This window comes from Carcharodon carcharias, chromosome 5 (assembly GCF_017639515.1).
Source record: "Carcharodon carcharias isolate sCarCar2 chromosome 5, sCarCar2.pri, whole genome shotgun sequence".
In the NCBI taxonomy this organism is placed as follows: domain Eukaryota; kingdom Metazoa; phylum Chordata; class Chondrichthyes; order Lamniformes; family Lamnidae; genus Carcharodon; species Carcharodon carcharias.
The window spans coordinates 121,766,578-121,792,745 of NC_054471.1; the positions used below are offsets into that span (position 1 = coordinate 121,766,578).

The window sequence follows — 26,168 nt, forward strand, 5'->3', positions numbered from 1 at the left end:
TGATGATCTGCTCCTATCACTGCTTGCCTGTCCCTACAACAACACCCCCCCCTCCACTTCTCTGGCCCCCCACCTTAAACCAGCTTATATTTCACCTCTCTCCTTGTAAAGAAAAATCAGTTCTGTCGAAGGGTCATGAGGACTCAAAAACGTCAACTCTTTTCTTCTCTGCTGATGCTGCCAGACCTGCTGAGCTTTTCCAGGTAATTCTGTTTTTGTTTTGGATTTCCAGCATCCGCAGTTTTTGTTTTTATTTAGTAATAGAGAAAAGCAAGGAATAACCTGAAGTAAAACTTCTAAACTAGGAAAGGGCTAACTTCAATGGGATGAGAGTAGATCTAGCCAAGATAAAATTGAACCAAAGGCTGACAGAAAAAACTGTAACAGAAAAAAAGGTGATCTTTAAGAAGATGTTTCAGGTACAGGCTAAGTAATTCCAACAAGGGCAAAAGGTAGGGGAACCAAAGCCAGAGCTCCTTAAATGATGAAGGAGATAGAAAGCCTGATGAAACAAAAAAAAGAGTGTGCTTGACGCTTGTGAGGTGAATTCTTGAATGCGAAGCAGGTCAAAGAAAATAAGTTGAGTGTGGAAGTGAACAGGAAAATAAAACTGGCAAAGAAGGTATAAGAGATAGAATTGCAGTTGACATAAAAGGGAACTGAAGAATCTTCAATTGCCATGTAAATAATAAGCAGGTTGTAGGAGGCAGGGTGGGCCTATTAGGGACAAAGAAGGTGATATGTGCTTAGGGTGCAGGGGAAGCCTAGAATGATCACTTTGGATCTGTGTTTACTAAGGAAGAGGATGCCGACAAAATATCTGTAGAAGTGGAGACATTAGTGGTAATGCATGGGGGTGATGTACTGAAAAGGCTGGCTATGCTTAAAGTGGATAAGTCATCTGGTCCCCAGGTTGCTAAAATAAGTGGGATTGGAGATAGTGGAAGGGCTTGCCATAGTCTTCCAATCTTCCCTAGGTATGGGGAGGAGTTGCCAAAGGATTGAAGAGTAGTAAATGTGACACTCTTATTCAAGAAATGGTGCAAGGACAGTCCGATTAACTACAATAATGGGTAAGGTTTTAGAAACAATAATCAGGGGAAAAATCAACAGGCACTTGGAAAGGTTTGAGTTAATTAAGGATACCCTGCGTGGATTTATAAAAGGCAGATCAAGCTTGACTAATCTAATTATTTGTTTTGATGTAGTAACGGAGAAGGTTGTGAAGGGAATGCAATGGACGTCGTCTATTTAAGAAAACACTTGACAAAATACCACATAAAAGCATGGCCAAAAGAATTCAGGCTCATGGAATAGGAAGGTCAATGTCAGCTTGGATAAAATGTTAGCTTAAGGACAGAAAACCTCAGCCCATGGTAAATGGTTGTTTTCTTCAGAATGGAAAATAGAAATGGAAAGTAGACAGTACTTTCCCCAAGGTTCAATGCTACGACCCCTACATTTTTGATATATATATATATAAGTGACTTGGATATTAGGATACAGAGAAAAATTTCAAATTAAATGTTGAAACCGAACTTGTGGATGTGGCAAACAATGAGGATGACGCAAATTAATTGCAACAGGACATAGATAGGCTTGCAGAACTAGTCAACAAGTGACAGATGGAAGTTAATACATTAAGGGCGGAATTTTGCCATCCCACCCACATGGGTTTGTGGCAGATGGGAGCAGAGAATCCAGTTTCAAGCAAAAACTTGGAAATCCGCTGGCATAAAAACTGCTTGCAATTCTCCCAATGGTGGGTTTATGGTGGGTTGGTTGTCTTGCTGACTAGTGGTGTGAACGCCATTTTCATTCATTAACATTTCATGAATGCTCATTAAAACTGCTGCTCGCTGGAATCTTGTCAGGCCTTCCAATCTTGTGTCACACCAGTGGAAAATTACATCGGCCTCAAACCCATTTGAAAAGGGGTGCACAAGTCGGACCTCAGTTCACTGGTAACTTCGAGGTGAGTGGAACATACATAGCCTACTTGCAATAGTGCTGTGCCGGTCTTGTAATAAATGAACGCCACACAGTTGAGGCTGTAGGGTTGGTCAGCTCCTTCTCTTTGCACAATGTCCCGAAGAACACCACTGTGCTGTGGTACACATGCACTTTCATGCAGGCCTCCACTTTCAACCGAGGGTGGGCTGTGAGGCGAGAATGGGGTTGATGAACAAGAGGGGACCAATGGGGAGGGAAGGCTGTGGAATGGTAGTGAGGGGGAACGGCAAACATGAGGGGGGCAACAGGGAGGGAAGGCTGTGGAATGGCAGTGAGGGGGAAGGGTGAAAATGAGGGGACCCTTTCTGGGGTTGCCCTCCAACCTCTTGTTGCCACAGAAGTGAGCAGGGGCCGGCTTAGGAAGAAATGAGGAAGACCTCCTTGTGATGAAAGCCACTTAAAGCCAATGGCTTCATTAGCATTGTTAAAGGGCTACTCAGAACTCAGTGGCTTCGCATCACATCTAAAGGGTAACACATAGGGCTGAAAATTGCACTTGGCAGGTGTGTGTGCGCCCGACCCAACCAAGCATGAAATGACGCGCTTTGAAGTTGGCCGAGCGTCCCGATGTCGACGTGCCATCACACGACAGTTCGGTCAGCAGGCATGCGCCAGAGCTAGCAGTGCCCCCACCTATAATTAAAAGGCCTGTTAAGGCCATTAGGTAATCAATTGATAAAAACAAAAAACTACAGATGCTGGAAATCCAAAACAAAAACAGAATTACCTGGAAAAACTCAGCAGGTCTGGCAGCATCGGCGGAGAAGAAAAGAGTTGACGTTTCGAGTCCTCATGACCCTTCAACAGAACTGAACAGAGTTCTGTTGAAGGGTCATGAGGACTCAAAACGTCAACTCTTTTCTTCTCCGCCGACCCTGCCAGACCTGCTGAGTTTTTCCAGGTAATTCTGTATTTGTAAGTAATCAATTGAGTCTAATTTATCACTGCCCGTTCAACCTAACAGTTGGTAGGCAGGCAGAAAGGCCAAGCGGCTTTTGCACCTTTTTGGAAACCTCATCCACGGTCGGAATAAGGTTTCCAAAAGCAAATACAAATAAAATAAAACGTTTATTTTTTAATTAAAAACATGTCCCTGCTCATGTGACAGAGTCGCATGACCGGACATGTCTTTTTAAATTTTTCTGATGTTCAATAATTTGTTCAACATATTCTTCATCTCCCCAATGAAGCTCTGTGCCTCAGGAAGATTATTCTGTGCTCTTCTGCGCACATGCGCAAACTGCGTGCTAGGCCTGCTTGGCCTCCTCCCTCCGCCCGCACAGGCTGTGCTCAGTGTTGCTGCTGGCGTATCACGCTGGGTGGGTCTTAATTGGCCTGCCCGTGTAAAATCACAGTGCACTGCCGATTGTGGGCAGCGGTTGGCTTCCCGACCACGCTGGCCCACCCCCGCTGAGCCTGCACAAAGGAAAAATTCTGCCCATAGGAATGTAGGATTTGGGAATGCTGGTGATAGTGAAGGAGGCACAGCTGTATCATATATGGCATTCCATCAATGAAGGCCTGTCATGTGTTTCACAGGTATGACACCCCTAACAGGCCAAACATCCACTTATTGACCATGAGCAACTGATTGGTCATTAATATGCCACATCAGAGATTGGAGTACAGAGTTAGGTTGAGTCACTCATCTCACTTAAATTTTAGCATCCCACGCAGGGCTCAAGATGTTACATATCTGCGATGCCATCTTGGTCACCTCGATGTGTGAGCGAGTGTCTCAGGGACAAGGCAGCATCAGCCACCATGCAAGTAGGGCAGGAAAAACTATGGGCCCTTACAGTCTCCAAACATGTCATCTTCTGTGCTTCACTTTCTTGCCCCTTGAATCATTAATGTTTTCGATGTTTCCTTTCAGAGAGAAGGCAAAAGCAGATATGGATCCAGGGCTCAATGCTGCCTTTGTCAGGGTCCTAATGCAATGGAAGAGGCGAAGGGGGTCAGACGACTCTGTGCGCAGCTGCAGCAGGAGGGACATGGTCAAGCGGAGCTAGAGCTTGAGCAGGAGGATCAGGGAGAGAGGCCCAGACAATGCAGGTTTAAGGTAGAAAAGTTTCCTATTTACAAATGAGTGAGAGGCAATGCCATGCACGCCTGCACTTGTCGCAAGCTCTGGTACATCACATATGCCACATTCTTCGTGAAGACCTGACGCTACATGGAGTTGGAGGATATTCCCTGCCAGTGGATTTGAAGGTGACCACAGCGCTCAATTTCTTGGCATCTGTTTTTTTCCAAGGATCAACAGGGGTATCTATGCGGCATCTCTTAGTCTACTTCACATCAATGCATAAAGGAGGTCACAGATGCCCTTTACAGGAAGGCCCATCATTATGTCAGTTTTGCTGTAGACGAAGATAGCCAGTCTGCGAGATACACCGGCTTCACCGCCATCTCAGGCATCCCAAGAGTGCAAGGTGCAGTCTGTGGATATATGGGCTCCATGGCATCAGGCCCTAAGTTCACCTGGGAACCAACCTCCTTGATGTTCGACTACAAGAAACCTCACAACCTGCTGTGAACCCTTCACTCTATAAGAGCCTCAATTCAACTTTAAATCATCAAATTCGTTCAAGAAACCACAGGTCTGGGAGATCAGAAATCATATTAATTTGAGTTATTTAATTGGAATGCACACTCCAAGGGTAAGGAAAAAAACACCTCTTTATATACAAAAACATACTGATTGCAGACAGATAGAGAGCAAACACCTTCTGTCTGTGACAGCTGGCACTCTGTTCCTAATGCATGTTGCCACTTCCTTTCCGCACCAAACATGTTGATAGTCTCTTTTTCCCCATCAAGCTATAACTCTCATTCATCTCCCATCACTCTATTAGCATAGTTCCCTACCCATTGGTATCCCTTCCAGTTCCTACCTCCGGTTGTTGTTTCTCTGAGTGATTAAACTCCATCACGTTCTGTGGGAGGGAATTCCTCATCTTGTGAAAATTCCCACCCAACGTATACAGAGCCGTTCAGCCACTTAGGAGATAGACACAGAAACTAATAGCAGCACTGAGGGGACAACTGGAAGCCAAGATCACATTGATATTGCCCTGAAAATACTGACTCGGTGATAAACCAAATGTCATCCTGTGTCAGAATTTTTAGCGCAACAGCAAAGAAGAATTTGCAGCTTCATGTTTATATTTTTGCCTATAAAATCTCAATCCCATGCCCTTTCACCCTTGGCAATGATTGCTAACAGTTTAAAATTAAAAGAGTGATGTTTTTTGCTAAATATTTCTGTCCATTTAAATTTCACTTACACTCATTTACCCTCAGTGCTAGAATCTACTCTAGAAGGGGAGCTGTGAAGAATAATTAAAGTTAGCTTAGACCGAGGAAAATTAAGTATTATTTGAGTTCTAAACTATTCAAAACTGATTTGGACCTTTCATCAAAATTGCTCCAAGGGCTAAAAACAATATTCCCATTGCATGGATTTCACTTCGCCAACAAATTTTGCCAAACTCACTTAGGCTTTATCTGCCAAAATACATACCACCAAGAATAAACCCTTTCAAATCTTATTACCAACAACATTCAAACAAATCAAAATAGCAAATAACAAATATAAGCACAAATACAGAGTTGCCTGAGCTAAATTTTTTGCTCATTGGGTGCGCGCGATCAGCGGGCCCAGGAGCGGATAGGGAACAGACCCTGGCTGCAATCTGCCCCAACTCGTGCTGAGAAAGATTCAGCACTGCCAGCATGGGCAGGAAGAGGGCGGGTGCTGACGTCATCCCAGATGCTGGTGAGCATTTCCAGTGAACTCCCTGAAGGCAGACAGCTGTCTCAGGGAGCTGCAGACCTCCACAGAATAAAGAAAACAACAAAAATGCTGCAAAAATGTCCATGCTGCATAATCAAGTGCCTGAAAGCATACCTCATAAAAACACAGCCCCCGCAAATCTCTTTTGATTTTATTTCCCCACTGAGATTTCATCCCTCCTGGATCAAGGTTTGAACAAAAATGTAAAGGCATCTGGGTGATTGGCCCAACTGTCAACCGTAAAAGTAGACAGGCCATGAAACATTGCTTTCAATTGCCTCCTTAATAGGCTTATTTACCCACTTAATTGTCGGCGGGCGTGCTTCCAACTGCCGCGCGTGCCCACCGAGCAAGATATCGCACAAGTGTGCGATGACGTTGGGACACTTGCCCGACCTCATCTCACGCTATTTCATGGCCCGACAGGTCAGACACACACCCGCCTGTGGGACGTAAATTTCTGGCCCAGAGGTCAGAGCTATATGTGGCCCATTCATTTCAGTTTGGGCACTCTTTCTCAAACCATTCAAGTCACCTTTGATATTAACAAATCAGTTCAGCACCATCTCATAGGGTGAGGAGACATATGTGCCCATAGTTATGGTTACAAACAAAATTCAGCAAAAAGAAGACTTTCAAAAGGTTTCAAATGAAATTATAAAGTTATAAAAATGAATCTCTACAATAAAAGCATGTCAATTTTAGCCTAGCACAATAAGCATACTTCACTCAGCAGACATAACATAATAGAAACATTCTATTCATTCAACCATGATTTTATTAACTGGTAGAGCAAGTGCGATCCCTTGGTGGGATATATGGCCTAGTCCTGCTTCTATTTTTTATCTTCTGCTATTTCTTATTATACAATTCCAAGTTTCTAATTATTTTACACACAATTTAATAATTCACTATCAAACTCTTCCTGAAATCTTCGAGCTAAAATAAATAACAAGAATGTAATCATAAAACCACTTCAAACTCCTCTATTTTTGGCTCAACTGCATCACTTCAGTAGAGTGATATATCTTCCAAGTGCCAGGAAAAACGGTTTTATCTTCACTATTCAAATGCAAAAATGTTTCGATTTGTATAGATTACAGTCTTGGTTATAAGGCACTATCAAACTTAGAGATTTAGATGAATAAGTAATTTGTTGAAACATTGCTCTTGTACTTTACAATATTGTTACAGCCCCTTGATGTAATACAATTTGGCACGTGTGATCTTCCTTATGGTTTTTGAAACTGGAGTCCATTAGTAGGGCATTACAGCTGTCAGATAAAGGTGTTACACCAGGGAGCAGTTTAATTTTAAAACTTAGAAGAGCTTTACTATGGAATTGTAGTGCACAGATCCATGCCCACAATCCTCCACAAAGTGAGTACCAATTACACCTGTAACATAGTAGGCAAATATCATGCAAAGACTGGATACACGAGGAAGGGAAATTCATCTGGGAACTTAAAATATTTGATAGTGACCCATTTATAAGTTGAACTACCAGAAGGGAAAAGGCCTGCTGCCCACCCTCTCAGTTGGGAATGGAGTGTGACATGCAGAATCCCAAGAAACGGGAAAGAAATTATTCAATACTTTAAAATTAAAATCTCCCTATTTTTCTCCTTACAAACTATATTTTTACTATTTATGCTGCCTAAATAAACAAAGTAAAGGAATGGTAATATTTGGTAATAATGGTAAAGGCACAGTTCTCATGCACATATTAATAAGAATCACCTGACATTTAAAAAATGTATTTATTGATAAACTTACTTTACATCCACTGGCAAAGTTATGACCCCAGAAATGTGCAGCACATTTGTCACATTTTTCACCCACTGTATTTGGAGGGCAGACACACTGTCCGGTTTCTGAATCACAATGATTGCCAACATGGGCACATTCACATGCTTTGTAGAGAAATGGGAAAAAAAAATCAACAATCTAACACTTTTTAAAGAAAACAGATTAGCTTTCTTCCTCCCACTGACAACTTAGCTGCCAACCATTTAAGAGCCATTTTTACACATCAACAATTAAGCATAAATAAAATATGCAAAATTTCAAATCTTTGAGGCAATTATTGTTTGGTTATAACTGACAAGTAACTCATATTTATTAGGAGGAAATAACAAAGGGCAATAAAATGAAAAATATAGTTTTGATATTTATTAGTAATAATTCATGGATTTTTTCACAATATCCTTGCAGTAATTACGTTATCACATCAAGAACATAGTGCACAACTCAGTTTGCATCTGTACTAATAGCTGCTAATAGGACTGAAGCTGACCCAAAGCAAAATAAATGCTACAACACAACATTGAAACAATATGTAATATAATTGATAGCAGATGCAGAGAATTGATTTGAAGCAATGATCTAATCTTGGTGTTGACATGCCAGTTATAAAACATACTGTGCTGTTATGGCTTACAATGTAATCTGAGACCTTCCAATACTGGGGCAAGCCTACATTAATCTCTCTATACCATATATAAGCTTTCAATCACCTTAAATTTCCAATAAAGTGCAACAGTGGATGCAATTTTTTCATGTGATTTTGTACCTCAAAGCTAGTTGCCTGCTCCTTTCAGTATCTGCAATGCCACGGAGTCAGTGATTTTGAAATTATGTTGTGAGTTAATTGAGTTCAAATCCTTAACACATCCATCTAAAATTCCTCTCTTAGAAAATGCATTAACCCATTTAAAATAAAGGAGTTAATGCCACTGCTAAAATAGTAGAACAATGAATTTTAGACAAGTGCTTGAAGCATTTTTATAGTCTATTATCCTGCAGCCTAATTTCAAGGCAATTGTTCTTTACTTCTAACCTCTCCTTGGTCTGTGCATTGCCTCTATTTATTTATATGCTTGAAAGGCAGTTTTTAATTAATTGAAATATGAAAGAAAACTATTTGCACACAGTTAGCAAAATAACATTATCTGGAAATGAACAATAGATACATATCATGTTCCTCCTTTTGCTAAATTTAGTTCAGAAAGACATGAGCTATTACCTGTGTGTGAAATAACTAAGCAATTGTAGTAATCTGACGTGTAATATACTTTAAAGAAAAATGTTATAATAGAAGATCATATGATCTTAATATCCAATAGAAGAGTAGCGCGGGCTAGCTCAGTGGTCAGATGTCTATAGTCAAGGTCTGTAGTGTAGAGACAGGTTTTGAGTTGAAAGCACACAAGTGTAGCTGCTGAATATCTTTGTAAATAAACAGACTGTGTTTCACCCAAGAAGTGTCAGCTGATCTACTCTGTCTATTGTACCAACTTGGATATCCCAAAACAAGCATGCAGCCTGGGTCCCTAAGTCCCAACAAACTGGTGGCCAGGATCCATCAGCAATATTTACTAAATACTAAGTTGATTCCCCAATTCCTCCCTTCCTGTGGAACCTATTATGAAATCACAATATCATATAATTGTCTGGAATAGCTGTGGGGCTTCTCCTGATTTATGCCACATCTTTGGCAGAATTATAAAATGGTTAAAGCACAGAAAGAGGCCATTTGACCTGTTGTGTCCCTGACTACTCTCTTCAAGAGCAACTTAGCTAGTTCCAAACCCTACCCTTTCCCTGTAGCTCTGCAAGTGTTTCCTCTTCAGATACTTATCCAACTCCCTTTTGAAAACTCTGATTGCATGTGAGGAGACAATGATGTGGTACTCATGCCACTGGACTAGTAATACAGAGGGCCAGGTGAAAGCTCTGGGGGCACAGGTTCAAATGCCACCATTAATAAGCCAATTAGGGGCCTCAGTAGGCCCAAGAGCAAGCAGGCTGCCTGACACTTAACCATCCTTCGTAAAACTTTCAGGCCGGTTGGGGTTACGTGGTGGCAAGGCCATCTGCTGGATTTTACATGCCCCCATGTTCACCTTCAAATCCACTTGCAGGGAGCACAAAAAACAGTCTATCAATTCACCTTTCATAACCTATCTTTCATTCAACCACTCCCAAGGCTGAGATTAAGAGCAAACCCATATAGGCTGAATTTTGCCCTTGGCGGGGGTGCTCAGTGGGGGTGGGTGGGGGCGGCCAGGGAAGCTGACCACTGCCCGCAATTAGCGCCGCACCGCGATTTCACACTGGTGGGCCAACTAAGGCCCGCCCAGCATGAAACGGAAGTGGCATCGCTGAACATTGCCTGTGCAGGAGGGGGTGAGGGGGAGTGCAAATATGAGCACGAGTGACCACTGCATAATCTCCCTGAGGCAGCTGCGAGCCTCAGGGAGATGAATAGGTATAAAAAAAATTAAGTAAAAATGTAATGAGACATATCCCCTCGAGTGACTCTGTCACGTGAACAGGGACATGTAAACAATGAAAAATTAAAGTATTTATTTTATTTTTATTTACTTTTGGAAACCTTATCCCGCCCATGGCTGAGGTTTACAAAAAAATGCCACTTGGCCTTTTCGTCTGCCTGGACAGGCAGTGAAAAATTTGATTTAATTGGTTACTTAATGGCCTTAACAGGCCTTTTGATTGGCGGCAGCGCACTGCTAGCACGTGCCCGCCGACTGAACTATCGCGCGACTATGTATTGACATTACCACACTCGGCCGACGCCAACGCACGTCATTTCACACTCAAATGCGTTGGGCGCGCGCCTACCCACCTGCCAAGCGAAAATTTCTGCCCATAGAATTACATGGAAACAGGCCATTCGGCTCAACCAATCCTTGCTGGTTCTTATCCTCTATATGAGTGTTAGTCTTAATTCTACCTGCCTGCATATTCCCAGATGCCATTGCTTACTTTTGCCTATCCAGCCTACTCTTAAGCATTAATATGGTCTCCGTTTCAATAAGTAGCTCCAGGGGCAGAATTTTGCCATTGGCAAGCAGGGGGTGGGGCCCACTCGCTGACGCATAAAATGGCACACAGTGACGTTGGGCGGAACCCCTGACATCATCGCGCCCCATTTAAATTTTCAGGAAGGTGGGGGCGCAGCAAAATCAGCTGTGGGCCCGCCGACCTGTCAATGGCCAATTGAGGCCATTGACAGAATCATTTAAACAATTAAAGGACCTGTCCGTCCAACCTTAAGGTCGGCGAGCAGGCCAGGAGCCCCGGTGGCAAATAGGAAAAACATGAAATCTCATCCAGCAGCGGGATGAGGTTTCATGCAGGGTTCTAAAAAGTTTAATCAAGTTTTAGTGTAATTTATGAACATGTCCCATCTCATTTGACATTGCCACATGAGGGAGACATGTTAGGGAATTTTTTTTTCTATTTTTAATATTTATAAAAGTGGAAGTGATCTCCCTGAGGCAGCACTTAGCCTCAGGGAGATGTGTGCTCTTTCGTGCGCATGCGTGAAAGAGCGCACTCTCGTTTTTGGGGAATCCTGCCCGCACAGGAAGTGCATAGCGCTTCTCGCCAGACGACACGTTGGGCGTGCCTTAATTGGCCTGCTCACGTATAATGGTGGTGGGGCCCGCTTCTCTGGCGGGGATCAGTTCCCCGCCTGCCAGAGATTGGGTCAGGCCCACCCACCTGGCAGGCAGAAAATTCTGCCCCAGTAGCGCATTATTAAACACCATGCATGGATTTATGAACTATTTGGGTCTCTAAATAGTACTTAGTTTCAATAACCAATTACCAGCATCAGCAAAGTGTGTAATATCCAAATCTACTACAATGTTAATTAATTTAGGCATCTCTTAAAAAAAAATTAAATTAATTTACATACGAACACAGCCGCCTTCTTGGAAGTTGTGAAAGCCTGGGGCACATCTGTCACATTTTTGCCCCGCCACTCCAGGCTGACATCTGCACCGGCCTTTATCATCACAGTCAAATGATTTTGATCCAAAGGAATTGCAGTTACAGGGAATGCAACCCCTTGAAGAATGCAGATAAGTTCCACTCTATAAAATGTAATTAAATAGTTGTCAAAGATCAACATAAAAAGAGCCATAATCTAGAACAATAAGATATGCAATTCATTGCAGGGAAAGGCTGCATTAACTAAGGGAAGAAATCACAATTATGTCACAAATATCTGAATTCAAAATGCAATAAACCAACAATCCTTCCTTTTTGTGGAATTATGTATTTGTTTATACCACGGGAGTAATCAAAACTAGAATTTCTGTTGCTGATATTAGCAGATGAAGAATTAATGTGTTTGACAATTGTTTGCCCATTGCTTAACCCATTTATTTCAAATGCCGCAATGATATATTCAAAATTTGTTCAATTTTTAAGTCAATATGATTGAGTGTAACTTGTGATGAATAAAATAATTAATATAAATTATGTTTAAATACATATCTCCCATGTCACTGCTCATGGTGAATCAGAGAATGCAGTATTTTATAACCATATGAGCATTACATAATGCATGGAACAATATATTATTCTGCTCCAGAGATGATGACTGTGTTATGTAAACCCATCAAATTTAATTATTGTTAACTAAACATTAAACGTGATCAAAGTTTTATTGTTGTTCAGGTCATTTCTTAAAGTGTGATTGGTAAGTCAGAGGTTATAAACACGCTGGTTCCTGTGCACATTATTTTCAATTGCACAGGGACTTTTCCTGTACTTCCCAAATGACTGCTTTTTTTTGCTTTACAATATTAAAATTTGACACAGTAATCTGTTACAGAAAGAAACAAAAGAAAGACTTGCACTTATGTAACACTTTTCACAACCACCAGATGTCTCAAAACACCTTACAGCCAATGAAGTACTCTTTAAAGTGTAGTCAGTGTTGTAATGTAGGAAACGTGACAGACAATTTGTGCTCAGCAAACTTCCAGAAACAGCCTTGTGATAATGACCAGGTAATATGTTTTTTAGTTGTTATTGAGTGAAGGATAAACATTGGTCAGGCCACCAGGGATAACTCACCTGCTCTTTGAAATAGTGCCGTGGGATCTTCCATCCACCCAAGCAAGCAGATGGAGGCTCAATTTAACACGTCACCAAAGACAGCATCTTCAACAATGCAATGCTGCCTCAATACTGCACTAGAATGTCAACCTTGATTTTTATGCCCCTAAAGTGGGACTTGAACCCAGAACTTTGTGGTTTAGGAGCAAGTGTGCTATCAACTGAGCCACAGCTGACAAGAATACATGCACACAAAATATTATTTTTACCATAGTACCAACAATGCTACTATGGTACTCCTTAAAGTAAGTGGATGATATGCGTTTTCCTGAGAGAAGGAGCATTGCACAACAGTTGAATTATTCTGCTATTATGGTGAAACTTCGTTCTTTTAAGGCAGCAGGCTCTAAATATGATTAAGTAAGCACTGAGTGAGATTGTTAAAAGTTAAATTATTGTTCACCATGCCTGTTACAACTTGGCTATATTTGTTGTTTGTTAAGTGTGCTAGATAAGGTCAATTATGAAGTTGCAGTCATTTGACTCCAATATTCTCTGTTGTTGGACAGATTTTGTGTGCATTCTGAATGATTGTCTTTGCGACATGAAAATTGGAATTAACTATAATGGCTCAAAGCATACATTAACCATACCACTTATTTACATGTGTGCATACATACAATATCATCGAGAGACTAGCAAATAGAATTGAAAAAGTAATCTTCTGCATTTGTGCTTCTGGCAGAAAACTTTGGAGATGGTAGCGAAATCAAAATTTTGGGTGCAGCTTTGTACAGTTTTCTAAACATTGAAAAAAATATGGTTGCAAAATCATACAAAATATACTTGCAACAATAGCTACTAGGAGAAACTGTCAAAATTTAACAGCAACACAAAGGATGAGCAATGGCAAATGAAGAGAGATGTGATAAATGAGGGTATTCTGCATTATTGTGCTGTGTGCTGAGCTGTATGCAGTTTAACAAAAATATACCTGCAATGTGGCTGTGATAATGGGCTGAATTTTTACCTTAGTGGGCGGGTGCCCACCCAACCCGCTCGAGTGTAAAATGACACATGTTGACATCGGAAGAGTGTCCAGATGTCAAGGCACAGTCATGCAATATTTCGGTTGGTGGGCACGCTGTCGATTCCTGCATGCCCGCCAACAATTAAAAGACCTATTAAGGTCATTAAAAAGATAATTAACTTAAATTTTTCTCTGCCCGTCCAACCTTACGCTTGGCGGGCAAGTGAAAAGGCCAAGCGGCCTTTGCACTTTTTAGGAAACCTCATCCACAGGTGGGATGAGGCTTCCAACAGCAAATAAAAATAAAACATTTTACATTATATTTATAACATGTCCCTGCTCATGGAGTAGAGTCACATGAGGGGACAAGTTTTATAACATTTTTAAAATTGATATATTTTTTTTAAAAAACTGTTCATCTCCCTGAGGCAGCTCTGTCCCTCAGGAAGATTTTCAAGTGCACATGCATGAAGTTCGTGCTTGCCCACCTCCCCCACCTGCACAGGCAGTACTCTCCGCTGCCGCTTGCGTGTCATGCTGAGTAGGCCTTAATTGGCCCACCAGCGTGAAATCGCATTCCGGCCCCTATCGTAGGCAGTGGTCGGCCTCCTGACTGCTCCCACCCACCCCCGCCAACCCCGGCTGACAAGGGCAAAATTCTGCCCCATGTCCAATATAGTTTTTATAGTCTCAAGAATGTTAAGTGTCTTCTCCTTAGGCGGTCCTTCAGGCATGACTTGCTTCCACTCCAGTCAATCAGTTCTGAGATGGCTGATAAATACAATGCACAATCTGCCCATTCTGCCTCATGTGGGGCAGGTGATGCTTGGATGGTTGCATAGATGAGTTGAAGGAAGGTTTGTGCACTCTCTTTGATGCCTTTGCGTGTTCCCAATGGAGTCTTACAGGATAATTGGTGCCTTCTCAAATGGAGCTTCTCCATTTTGGTCGGTCACAATCCAGGGACTCCTGTGAGTCAGCAGGGGTGCTTGACATCTTCAGGGATGTGTTGAGGGCATCCCTAAAGCACCCATCTTCTCAAGGGCAATTAGGGATGGGCAACAATTGATGTCCTAGTCAGCAATAACCACATTCCATGAAAGGGTTAAAAAAAAATTAGGGGCAGAATTTTTACCTTGTCGGGCGGGCGGGGAGGGTAGGCCCGGGGATGTCCACTCAACAGTTCACCACCCACAATAGGGCCCTGACTGTGATTTCACATTGGCTGGCCAATTAATGGCCAGCTGGCATGAAATGCATGCCAATAATCTCAGCGCTGCCTGGGTGGGGACGGGAGGAGTGCGAGCGCTGAAGTGTGCGCATGCATGCGGGTGCACTCAGTGAAAGCTCCCTGAAAGCACAGAGCTGTCTCAGGGAGCTGAAGATTTTTAACCTGAAAAATAAAGATTTCAAAAATAACGGAAACATATACCCTCATGTGGCTCTGTCACATGAGCAGGGACATGTTAGAAATGAGTTTTAAAAAGTTTTATTGGTTTTTTATTTACTGTCCGAAACCTCATCCTGCCCGTGGATTTGGTTTTGTTAAAAATGCAAAGGTTGCCTGGTCTATTCGCCCACCCGCCAACCGAGCAGTTGAACGGGTTGTGAAAAATTTAATTTAATTAATTGATTAAGGGCCTGAATAGGCCTCTTAATTGTTGGCAGATGCGCTGCCACCTCTCGCACATGCCCGACGAGCAAAATATCGCGAGAGTGCGTGATGATGTCGGGACGCTCGGCCAATTTCATCATTTACTAATTCAATCCCGTTTGGGTTGAGCACGTGCCTGCCTACAGGATGAAAAATTCTGCCCTAGGTTTCATTCTTTATCTGGAATTTTACACAGGGGTGGTGTCTCCCACCCTGGCTGAAAAGTCAGGGGCAAGCATGTCTCCACTAGACCAGGTAGCCCTGCAGTGATTTAAACAGCCATCAAGTTATTAATTGGCTCAGGGTGAGAACTTCTGTCTCCATCTGGGAGGAAGTCCGACTGCTGATAGTCGTTGGCCAATCAGGTTGCCAGCAGTTCTCTAGTCCCTGCCATACTGCTGCTGAGTCTGCAGACAGTCTCCCTTGACAATCATCGAGGGAGCTGGATGAAAAGTTAAGTTGCAGTCTCTTGCCAGGCCAGTCTGGAAGGCTCTGGTGAAGGGTGTGAGATCAGGCTTGGGAGGGCAGTGGGGGAGGAGGTTGGGGGGTGGGGGGGGGGGTGGTGGAGTGGAACAGCTGGTGTGGGGGAGAGCCTTCAATTGGGTACAGGGTGCCCAAACACTCCAAAGCCCACAAAATGGCCACCTGGTCTGCCATGTGACATGGATATCTCCATCCGCTGGTAAAATACCAGCGGTGGTCGGAGGAGGGCCTTAAATAGTCATTAATTGGCCACTGAAGGGTCATAGTTGGCCTAAGGGCGTGATGCCTCCTCTATCACGGTAAAAATACCAGCAGAGGTGGCAAGGCAATAGCCACAATGCTGCTGCCATGATACCTGCTGTTATGCCCACCCCTGCCTGCCAGCCCATTCTCAGAGCAGAAAGCCAAGAAAATTCCACCCTTTGAACTCTCTTACTTTACCAATCAGCAAACTGAGTAATCATTGTCCAAACGGAATTTGCATTTATATTTTAGACACAATATTTAATGCTCGGAATAAATAGATTGGAGAAAAGAATGATTATGTTTACAAATGAATGGAATAAATTTTACTTGCAGTGTCATAGTTCTGGAAATATATGTGGCACATCTGATGGAATAAAAATAAGATGTTGCATTTATGCAATTTAGGGGAAATAGTGAAGTATGTTTTGAAACATGCATAGAATTAACATATCTTCACATCATACTTGAAATATGCCTATAAGTAATGGCAAGACATTCTAGATTTTAACCTAATAGGATCAATTAATAAATAAAATGAAGAATTAGATTGGCATTTCATTATAGTAATTTTCAACTCTGCTTCAGAACTCCCTTGAGAGTTCTACATATTAAGTCAATTCACACCATGCAAAATTATTAGTTTTCAAACCTGCAATCAACAAAAAATTGAAATATTATTTTTTCTAGCTGTTTCTCCAAGCAAAAAAATGCACTAATGATCCAAAATATATACATTTTATTGCTTATGCACCTTTTTATTGAGTCATACAAAATATGGGGTATACATAGCTCGTAAAATCACTTTTACTGAGGAAGTAATATCTTAAGTGACTCCTTTATCATTAAAAGCAGTAAATTCTGGATCAGATCCTATGCATACAACTCTAGGGGCAAAATTCTGCCCTAGATGTTCTACTGTGCAAAAAGAAAGGTGAGCTCTGAGCAATATATTTAATAATTCATAAAATTCTTTTATCACCAGATTCTTTTCTGTGACAAATACCTCCACGTCAGCAGAGTCTTGATTCTAAAGCACATTTATAATCTATTGCTTTGCTAGTTATTCACTCTGTTGATGCTAAATAAGAATATTCGCAAAGGTAGATTGTGGCAGATGAAGCACTTCCAAATTCATGTATTATGCTATAACTATTTGAAAGAAAAGGTAGCCTAACTCAAGTCCCAGCTAGTACAATAATTCTTCAGGGTGATTTAACTTAAGGCACACAATAAATAATCTAAACACACTCATCACTTGGCCTAAGTCACATTTTCCTGTGAGCTGCAGGTGGAAAATGGGCACCCACGTGCAGCTTGCTAGTTATGGGCAGGCAGGAAATCAGCCAGGTTCCCAGATTGACTGTCAGGTCACAGCATGGAAGAGCAGGAAGCAACCCTGGGAAGGTAAGGTTTGTGCTGCTCCTTCTGGCCATACCAGGAAAAAAAGAAAAACAATCCTGAGCCATTTTCTGAAGGGTCTTCAGTGGTCGCTACCCAGATAGTGGCTGCCAGAATGCAATCACAAGCGTGATGGCAAATGACCTGACCTCATTTTGCAGGCTGCTGAAACCCCATTTATACCTGGCAGGGGCTCCAAAAGTCAGTCCTGTTGTAGAAGAATGTTATCCAGAACCAGGAATGGTCCAATCTCTTGCTCAATAGCATTCTGTGCACATCTGCTATTTTTTGACTGGGTATTATGATTAGTTCATTATTTGCTAGTTGCTTTGACACCAAAAATTTGGATTTCCCCTTAAAGAATGCAGAATTCTTTTAAGAGAATATTATTTTGAATTGGAAGTGCTTCTATTCTTCCTCAGAATAATCCATTTTACTAATACTGAATTTATTATGCGATTTGACACTGAAAACTATTTTTCTTAATTTAAACCACTATTTTCTACTTGAGCTTTCATTGTCTGATGATTGGTAATGATACTATCAAAAATTATTTGAGTGATCTTAAGAGTTCTTTTTATTCAGATCGAAAATATTGCCATTAATAAATAGGAAATTAGTGAAAAATGGGAATTAGGCAATTTGTATTCATTTGTATTCATACTACACTGCTGCTTTATATTTAGTGATACCAGGGAACTTACAATGCAAAAATATTTTGAAGCTAAATCATCTAAAATTTTCATTAAATGTCTATTTTATGTGATCTGCTGTTGTGTCCACCAGAGCATGAAGAGGAACGGTTTTGCTATTTCACTCACAGCCAGGATCAAGCAAATGCTGATCAGGTTGAGCACAGGCAGTTACAGAATAAACTTCAATCTCCTGTGCCCAATCATGGAACTAACTGCACCCAACTTGAAAAAGCAATGCCCTACAGCACCAGATTAACATTTTCCATTGAAATAATAGCCCACCTTGCACCATAAGTGCTACAAATATGTGCCAAATTCTGTGCAGTTTTATGCTTGGCACCTTGCCTAATAAAAACTAGGCTAAGCCTGCCCAAGCTTGTTTATGTTATAGTCAGCAAAAGATAGGAAACATTCACTACATGAGTTTAAATTGGATTTAAATCCAGATCTAAAATCTTTAACATTGTATTGCTCTACAAAAATGTGCAATGGCAATATTTAAAAAATATGACACATGCTTCCCAAAAGGAGAATGCAACTATTTTTCTCAATCCACACAGTTATGAAGGAAGACACAGCACACAGGCATAATGCACTTTTACCCCTCTGGCAGAGGCTGTGACAGGCTTGTATGCACCACGTGGACAGCCACCAATGCCTGTTGCCCACCACCGTCGACGTTGGCTTTGAACAGGTTTTGCCATTTCTGAACCCTCATCGTACTGTTGTTCATAGAGCTGCCTGCTCAGAGCACAGTGTTTCCCCAAGAAGCCTGGCTTACAGATACAGGTCCCTGTTTTGTCACACCGGAGTGACATGGAACCGATGGGGCTGCACAGACATGGCATGCAGACTTTCTTTTCATGATCCCACCAGCAGTTAGGCTTTACAGTCGGCAGAATATAAAAGAAAACACAAACATCAAAGAACAAACGTAAGACCAAACAGATAGGAATAATTTTCAATCCTGAACCAAGCTACTAGGTGATGACCAAAGGGATGATAAGCTCTCATAATAATAGAAATAAAGTTCAACAGAACTTTAAACAGACTTCGTTATTCAAAATGCAAGAATTAAAGTAAAACCTCAGCCTTGAAATTTTCCTTTCGATTTCCTCCTCGTTTGCTTTTGTCACACAGACTGAAGAAAGGAATTGCATTTCTTAGCATTATTCATAACCTCAGGGCATCCCAAAACACTTTACAGTCAATGAATGATGTGTAGTCACTGTTATAATGTAGGAAATGTACCACAACCCAACCTTGATCAAAGCATACGAACCACAACCTTTCCAGTCTTCTAGGAATGTTGCTCTGAAATGGATATTAAGGGCTGTGTGAGTAGTATGGGTCTGCACAGCCTCTACCATCTTCCAGAACTTCCTTGGGGATGCACCTGACCTCCATTCAGCACTTCCTAGATGGTCCAGTTGCAATCACAAAATTACCCAAGTAAGAAGTACTGGAGAGACATTAAATCACTCGTATTTTGCCAAACCAGAGTGAACTAAAAACTCAGGAATTTCAGTCAAACTCAGGCTTTTGAGGTTTGTATCTAAATGCATGCAATGGATGTCAAGAAAGCATCTGAACTTCTAACCTAACTGAGATACATGTGGGAAGAATGACACATCTATAATGTATTAAAACCATGAGCTAGTAATGTGGCCGTAACACCAAAGCACTTCAGTGCAATGGCCATGGGTACTTAGTATTATTGAATAGTGAAGACCTGATGCATTGATTAAACACTCCAGTATTAATGGGGTGTCATTACATAGAATAACTACTGGGGTCTTAATGATCCATCTCTTTACAATGTTTGAGTGCCAACAACACTTGGGTGTCATATAGGAGGCACTGAGCACATTGGCACTGAACAAGCCTTAGCATTTCATTTTGTGACTTACATCAACTTGATGTGCTAAAGTTGCTTTGGCGCCATGTGTTAATTGTATCTGAATTGAGTGTCTAACGGTATTCAGGTGGTGCCTAGTAATTGAGTCCAACCTATGCTCCTCCACATGGGGCTGAAGCTCCGGCTCAGCATGCGGGGGCAGGGCCCATTTGCCGAGGTGTAAAATGGCGCGGGGTGACGTTGGGTGTGCGTCCTCACTTTACCGTGCGTCATTTAGATTTTCAGTTCGGTGGGCGCACAGCCGACCGAACTGTTAAAGGCCTGTTAAGACCATTAAGAACTTAAGGTTGGCGGGCAGGTGAAGAGGCCAGGTGGCCTTCGCATTTTTCATGGAACCTTATCCACGGGCGGGATGAGGTTCCATGAAGGGTTTATAAATTAAATACATTTTTTCATTAAAGTTCATTGACATGTCCCAACTCATGTGACACTGGCACATGAGAGGATGTCTTAATTTTTGTTTTCTTTATTAAAACTTTTGGAACTTAAACTAATCTCCCTGAAGCAGCCCTGTGGCCCGACTTAGGGAAACCCACCCCCACCCCTACCCCTCACCGCCCACACAGGGAGCGCTCAGCACTCCCGGGTGCGCATCATGCTGGGTGGGCTTTAATTGGCCCGCCCACATAAAATGCCAGTGCAGACCCAATAGGGAGCGCTGATTAGTTCTGCACCTGCCCCTGCACAACCCCCCCACCTCCCCTCCCTCCTCCCCTCCCCCCCTTCCGGAAGAGTGAAAAATTCTACCCACGGAAACAGATTGAAGGAGGTGCTGTTGGTTGAAGGTGCATGGTATGTGATGTGTGTCTCTGTAAATAAAAACCTGTAAGTCTAGGCCTCAGTTTAATCGTTCACTGCTTAGTTATCTGAGTTATATGTGATATGGGCCACATCACTGATGTACACCACTTTGCCATATTTCCTACATTTACTTGCTATTTTGGAGTAGGTTATTTAAGTGAAGGCCGCAAGTCAAATTGCCTTGCTGCACTCCCTCTCTTTCATACACAGTCACCCCTTGCCCAAGTTCCTCTTTACTCATGGCTGTGGAGGTTACTATGTGGCCCAAGTAAACCAGGATGTTGTTAAGGCCAGCCTTCAACTTGTTAATGGTTGCTAGAGCTTGATAACTCACCCAAAAATTCAAGGTTCTCTCAGTACATTATGCACTATACACTAGAACCACCTACTAACCATTTTAAATTCTTCTTGCTTTATTGTGTGAGTTCAGTTTTGAGGGGTACAGAGAGTTAGTGAAGTTTCCTCTGATGACCTCTTCATTTCAGCTCTACTGTTGCAAAACTGAGATAAGCCAATTTTCCATAAGGATGTGGGAAAATAAGGGAGAACAATCATTATACAGCTGCAACTGAACGTTTCATGGAAGCAGGCTCAAAGGAAACATTGGCCAGAAATCAAGTTGTCCGGCTGCCATCTTGGCTGCTTGAGACAGGTTCAGCAAGACCACAACAGGGAAGAAAAGAACTCTACTATTTGAAATGATTTGATTTCTAGCAGTAAACTCAAAGACAAGTCTCCCCCTTTAACTAATATGAAGTTTAACATGTTAAAGGGTAACTTCGGTGGTCCCTTGCTCCTTGTGGAGAGCAGTGCTCAAAGAAAATGAAAAACAATGGGATTACCATGCTGTTGCCCTGATACTGAGCTAGCTCCCTTCAAACATGCCGGAGTGTGATGTAGCTGAATTTGTGTCACAGTTTACACTAACAAATCAAAACAACTAATTCTTTTTCCAAAGTCAAATTTTATTTCTGCATTTGTTATTTCAGTTTCCAGTTCATTATCAGCTATCAGGAAAATCTCAGTATACTGAATTTTTGAAAAATGCCTTTAATTCACAGCATTTCCTTTTCAAATTTGTATTCTTAACTTAATGCAGTCATATGCAAAGTATTGATTTACAAGTTGTGAAAATAAAAGAAAATGTAGTAAAAAATAAAAAATGGGCTTATCTAAGTCAAAAATGTTAGTCTAATAAGATTGTAACGAAGGGTGGAATTTTCCATTCCGGGACTAAGTCACCTGGCAGGGGCGGAGATGGGGAGTGCTTCCCACCGCAGAGGCCACTGGGAATTTGCGCTGCATCGCATGACCCCAGCCTCATCAATTATGCAGTTGGGGGTTTGCGACATATCGCATGTTGGCGTGTGCCCCTCCATCCTATCCAGGCACCATTTTTAGAAGACGTACGGACATAGCTGACCCACTGTTGAGGATAGAAGATGGGCCTCCTGAAGATAGAAGATGGATCTCCAAGAACACTCTGAAGCTGGAAAATGGACCTCCTGGAAGACTGTGAAGCTGAAAGATCCATCTGATAGATGCTCCCCCCACCCACTGCTGTGTGTTTCAGAGTCCATTGTCACTGGAGGCCTCCACCCAGAGCTCTGGAGGCTGCCCCAGGTCTTCTTCAGATAAGTACCAACATGTACAACCCACATTGGTCCAGACCAATGTGTATGATCTGGACTGGCGTGATTTCCCCTAGCAGCCCTGACGATCGGGTGGGGTGGGGAACGATTCCGTTCAGGCCTTCATCTGCATCCCATTAAAAAAACAGGATGCAAGTTGGTTTTATGCCAGCCTCTGACAGGAATGGTGACCCACCATGACAGGCGGGAGTGCGAGATCCCACCGTCATTTTACGCTGGCGAGAAACCGACTTTTCAGCTCCCATCGCACTTTCCCCTCTGCCCACCTACCACGGGCGTACTGGAAAATTCTGCCCAAAGGAACTGATTGCCCAATGTGGTGATGCAGGAATCATTTGAGTCCATGATGTAGTTGAGTATAAAATGGAGCCTAGTCCAGAATTATTACATTGTAATGTATTGATCATTACATAATGGGCGGAATTTTCCAGTCCTGCCAGTGGCGGGATTCGTGGCAGACAAGAGCAGAGATTTCAGAGAGAGGTCAAAATCAGAATCACACCATGGCAAATCAATGCTGTGTTTTCCCCTCACCACTTTCATGGCAAGCTGATGGCGGGTCGGGTTTCCCACTGATCCATATTGGGAATGCCATTTACATCTCATGAATACTCATTAGAAACACAACTCACAGGAATCATGCTCCCCCTCCTAATTACTTGCCACGCCAGTGGGAAATTAGATCAGTCTAAATCACAATCAGATATAAGTGGTGTGCAGCTGTCTACCCTCACTTGGCTCATGACTTTGGGGTGAATGCATCTTGGCCACTAAGGTCTGTGCGTTCACGCCTCATCTACAAGGCTGTATCAGTAAAAAGCTAGTAGCACAGACACAGCCCTAGGGCATTACAGTGGCTTTCTGTTTGTGGGTGGGAGCGTTGATTATATTTGCGCAGTTATTCGTTAATCTGTTGCATCCATCAGTCTACAGGGAGAAGGAGGATTGAATAATGGAGCCTGCGCTCAATGCTGCCTTCTTGATGGCAGTGATCTGATTGAGAAGGAGAAGGGCCTGGTGCCGCCTTGTGCAGCTTCAAGAGGAGGCCCAGCCTGAGGTCCATGTTCCAGGGGAGCCCCAGCAACACCCAGAGGATGAGGAAGTTAGACGCATCCCATGGATGCGACTCACACAACCAAAGGTTCACCTATCTAGAGATGTGTGAAAGACAATGCCGCGCACGTCTGCACTTGTCAAGAGATGTGGTGGATCATATCTGCCACATTCTGCAGGAGGATCAAATGCCCCCATGGACTGGGAGGACATCCCCTGCCAATGCCCCTGAAGGTCACTGCTGTGCTCAATTTTTTTGCCTGCGGATCATTCCAGGGAGCCACAGGGGACCTATGCAGCATCTCACAACCCTCAGCACTAAATGTATCAAGAAGGTGTTAGATGCCCGCTATTGTAAGGCTCATCATTATGTGAAGTTCCCACCCAATGAAGCCAAGCTGCTGGATTTCTGGGGTTTGCAGTTATCTCATGGTTCCCTGGACTACAAGGTACAATTAATTGCCCACATGTGGCTTTGAAAGCTCCGTGGCAGCAGTCCCTTATGTTGACGAACAGGAAAGGGTTTTCCACCCCATGAATGTTCAACTGGTGTGCGATCATCAGAAGCACATCATGTACGTTTGTGCCAGGTACCCAGGGAAATCCCATGACTCACATCCTGAGTCACTCGAATATGTGCTTCACATATTCGAAGGGCCTCAGTTATTATAGGGCTGGCTGGTTGGGGATGGCTCATGACACCCATGCATCTTCCTCAGAGTGCCTCAGAGGAGAGATACAACATGATCCAACATCAAGCAAGTCATTGGCATTCTGAAGATGCCCTTCTGATATTTGGACCACTCAGCTGGGGCTCTGCAGTACTCCCACAGAGGGTGACATGCATCATCATGGTCTGTTGCGCCCTTCACAACCTGGTGCTTCAAAAGGGGGGATCCCTTGCCAGAGGGAGACATGGAGGAGGCTGAGACCTCCTCAGACGATGAAGAGCAGAAAGTGCAGGAACCTGAAGAGGGAGATGAGAATCACTTACACATGAGGATGCTATCGAAGGAGCACAACGTGGAAGATGTGCCCGTGCTATACTGATAGCCACATGATTCCAGGAATAAGGTCCATGCAATGGGGTACGGCCACATTCCTTCTGTCCCTTATTGCCATTCTAGTGCACTGAGAGGCCTTTACAACCAGTAACATCAAGGCAAGATTAGCATTCAGACTTGCACTTTCAACCCTCATGATTCACCGGGCCCTAATCTTTGGAAAGGTCAGTGGTGAGCTCTGGGAAGTGAAAGTCTGTATGAAGGCCCAAATGCTGCTTCAAAGGACTTGATACAGTCATCACCACCTTAATGAGAAATTTGTAGAGATGCATGTATGGGTGGAGGGACCATCATGGGTGCAGGTCTTGTGCTTTGGCGCTACCAATGAAGACGGCTGTCCCAATTTGAGAAACAATTACAGCCAACCTTCCAAGGCCATTGAGAATGCCTAACTCCATGTTGTCTTGTAAGGGGTAAAGATTACTAACACATTTTGCAAACACTTCCAATAAAGGATTTGACACATCTCCCTGACAAAACACAAAGGTTGAGTAACTATCACGACTCAGCTACACACCACATGAATTTGAGGCTCACAAAGGGAGATGATCACTGAGGGGGTGCATGGCTACCCTCGCAATAATTGATGCATATGCACGAAACTTTCAAATGACAAGATCATTCTCATGAACAGCAAATGTATTTACAAACCTGCATAATATAGTGACTGAACAGCCTTGACCCAGAAGTGATGATTTTTCTAACCTGACTGCTAGATCTTGGTGCATTCCCATCATCCGCAGCTGAGGTAGAGGCAGCCTGCTGACTCCTGTTGAGTTTGATGATTTGGGCAGTTGTCCACTAGAGGGATGTGACCTGGACGGCCCCAGCCTGCTTTGGGTATCCTCTTGTTGGGCAGGTGCACCCTCCTCGGCCTGTACAGCTGGAGGTAGTGGGGTCACAGGCAGAGGGGATTGGGATCAGCTAGCCACTCTGAGTGACCTGAGTGGATGGCCACCGGGTGTCCAACTGCTGGTCTTCTTCCTTATGTGTGTCTGAAGGCCACTGCCTGACTCCCTGAGGAGAAGAGACTCCTGGAGGGAGGTCAAGATGCCCTGCCTGCTCTCACCTAGTCACTGATGGATCCCACTAATACCTATAGCAATTGAGTGCAGGTCCAAGTGCATATCCAGCAGGATCTGCTGGGCCAAGATCTCCAAGGTGGCCACCACGCTTCCCATGAAGACCTCAAGGCGCTCGCATGCGGGAGCCACGACATCAGACAGAATATGGATGGGATCCACCATAATTCGCTCTAGTCTTTTGACCGTCGTTGCATCCACATGCATGTTATAGACTCATAGCAGTGCTCATCATCTGACTCAGACTCAGCAGGTGTCTGATCTCCAGCAGTCTTCCAAGTGCCAGAGACCTGGGCTGTCACTGCCTCACTGCTGTGGCGACGTGTCAGTGAGGTGTTCCCCAGAATGTGACCCCGAGCCTAATCTAGATCCATGATGTCTCTGTGCTGGTGGAGGATGCAGGT

The 26,168-nt window shown here is 43.1% G+C and overlaps 1 protein-coding gene across 2 annotated transcripts in view; it reads right to left on the reverse strand.

Annotated features, from left to right (window-relative positions):
* The window catches only part of lama2 (laminin, alpha 2), a 588,604-nt gene that overhangs the window by 213,491 nt on the left and 348,945 nt on the right, over positions 1-26,168 (reverse strand). For both annotated transcript variants that reach the window (XM_041187590.1, XM_041187589.1), the window contains exons 21-22: positions 11,538-11,715; positions 7,589-7,725 (exon numbers count right to left, since the gene is read on the reverse strand). In XM_041187590.1, the coding sequence (XP_041043524.1) occupies positions 7,589-7,725; positions 11,538-11,715 (315 nt within the window). The remainder of the gene's footprint in view (positions 1-7,588; positions 7,726-11,537; positions 11,716-26,168) is intronic.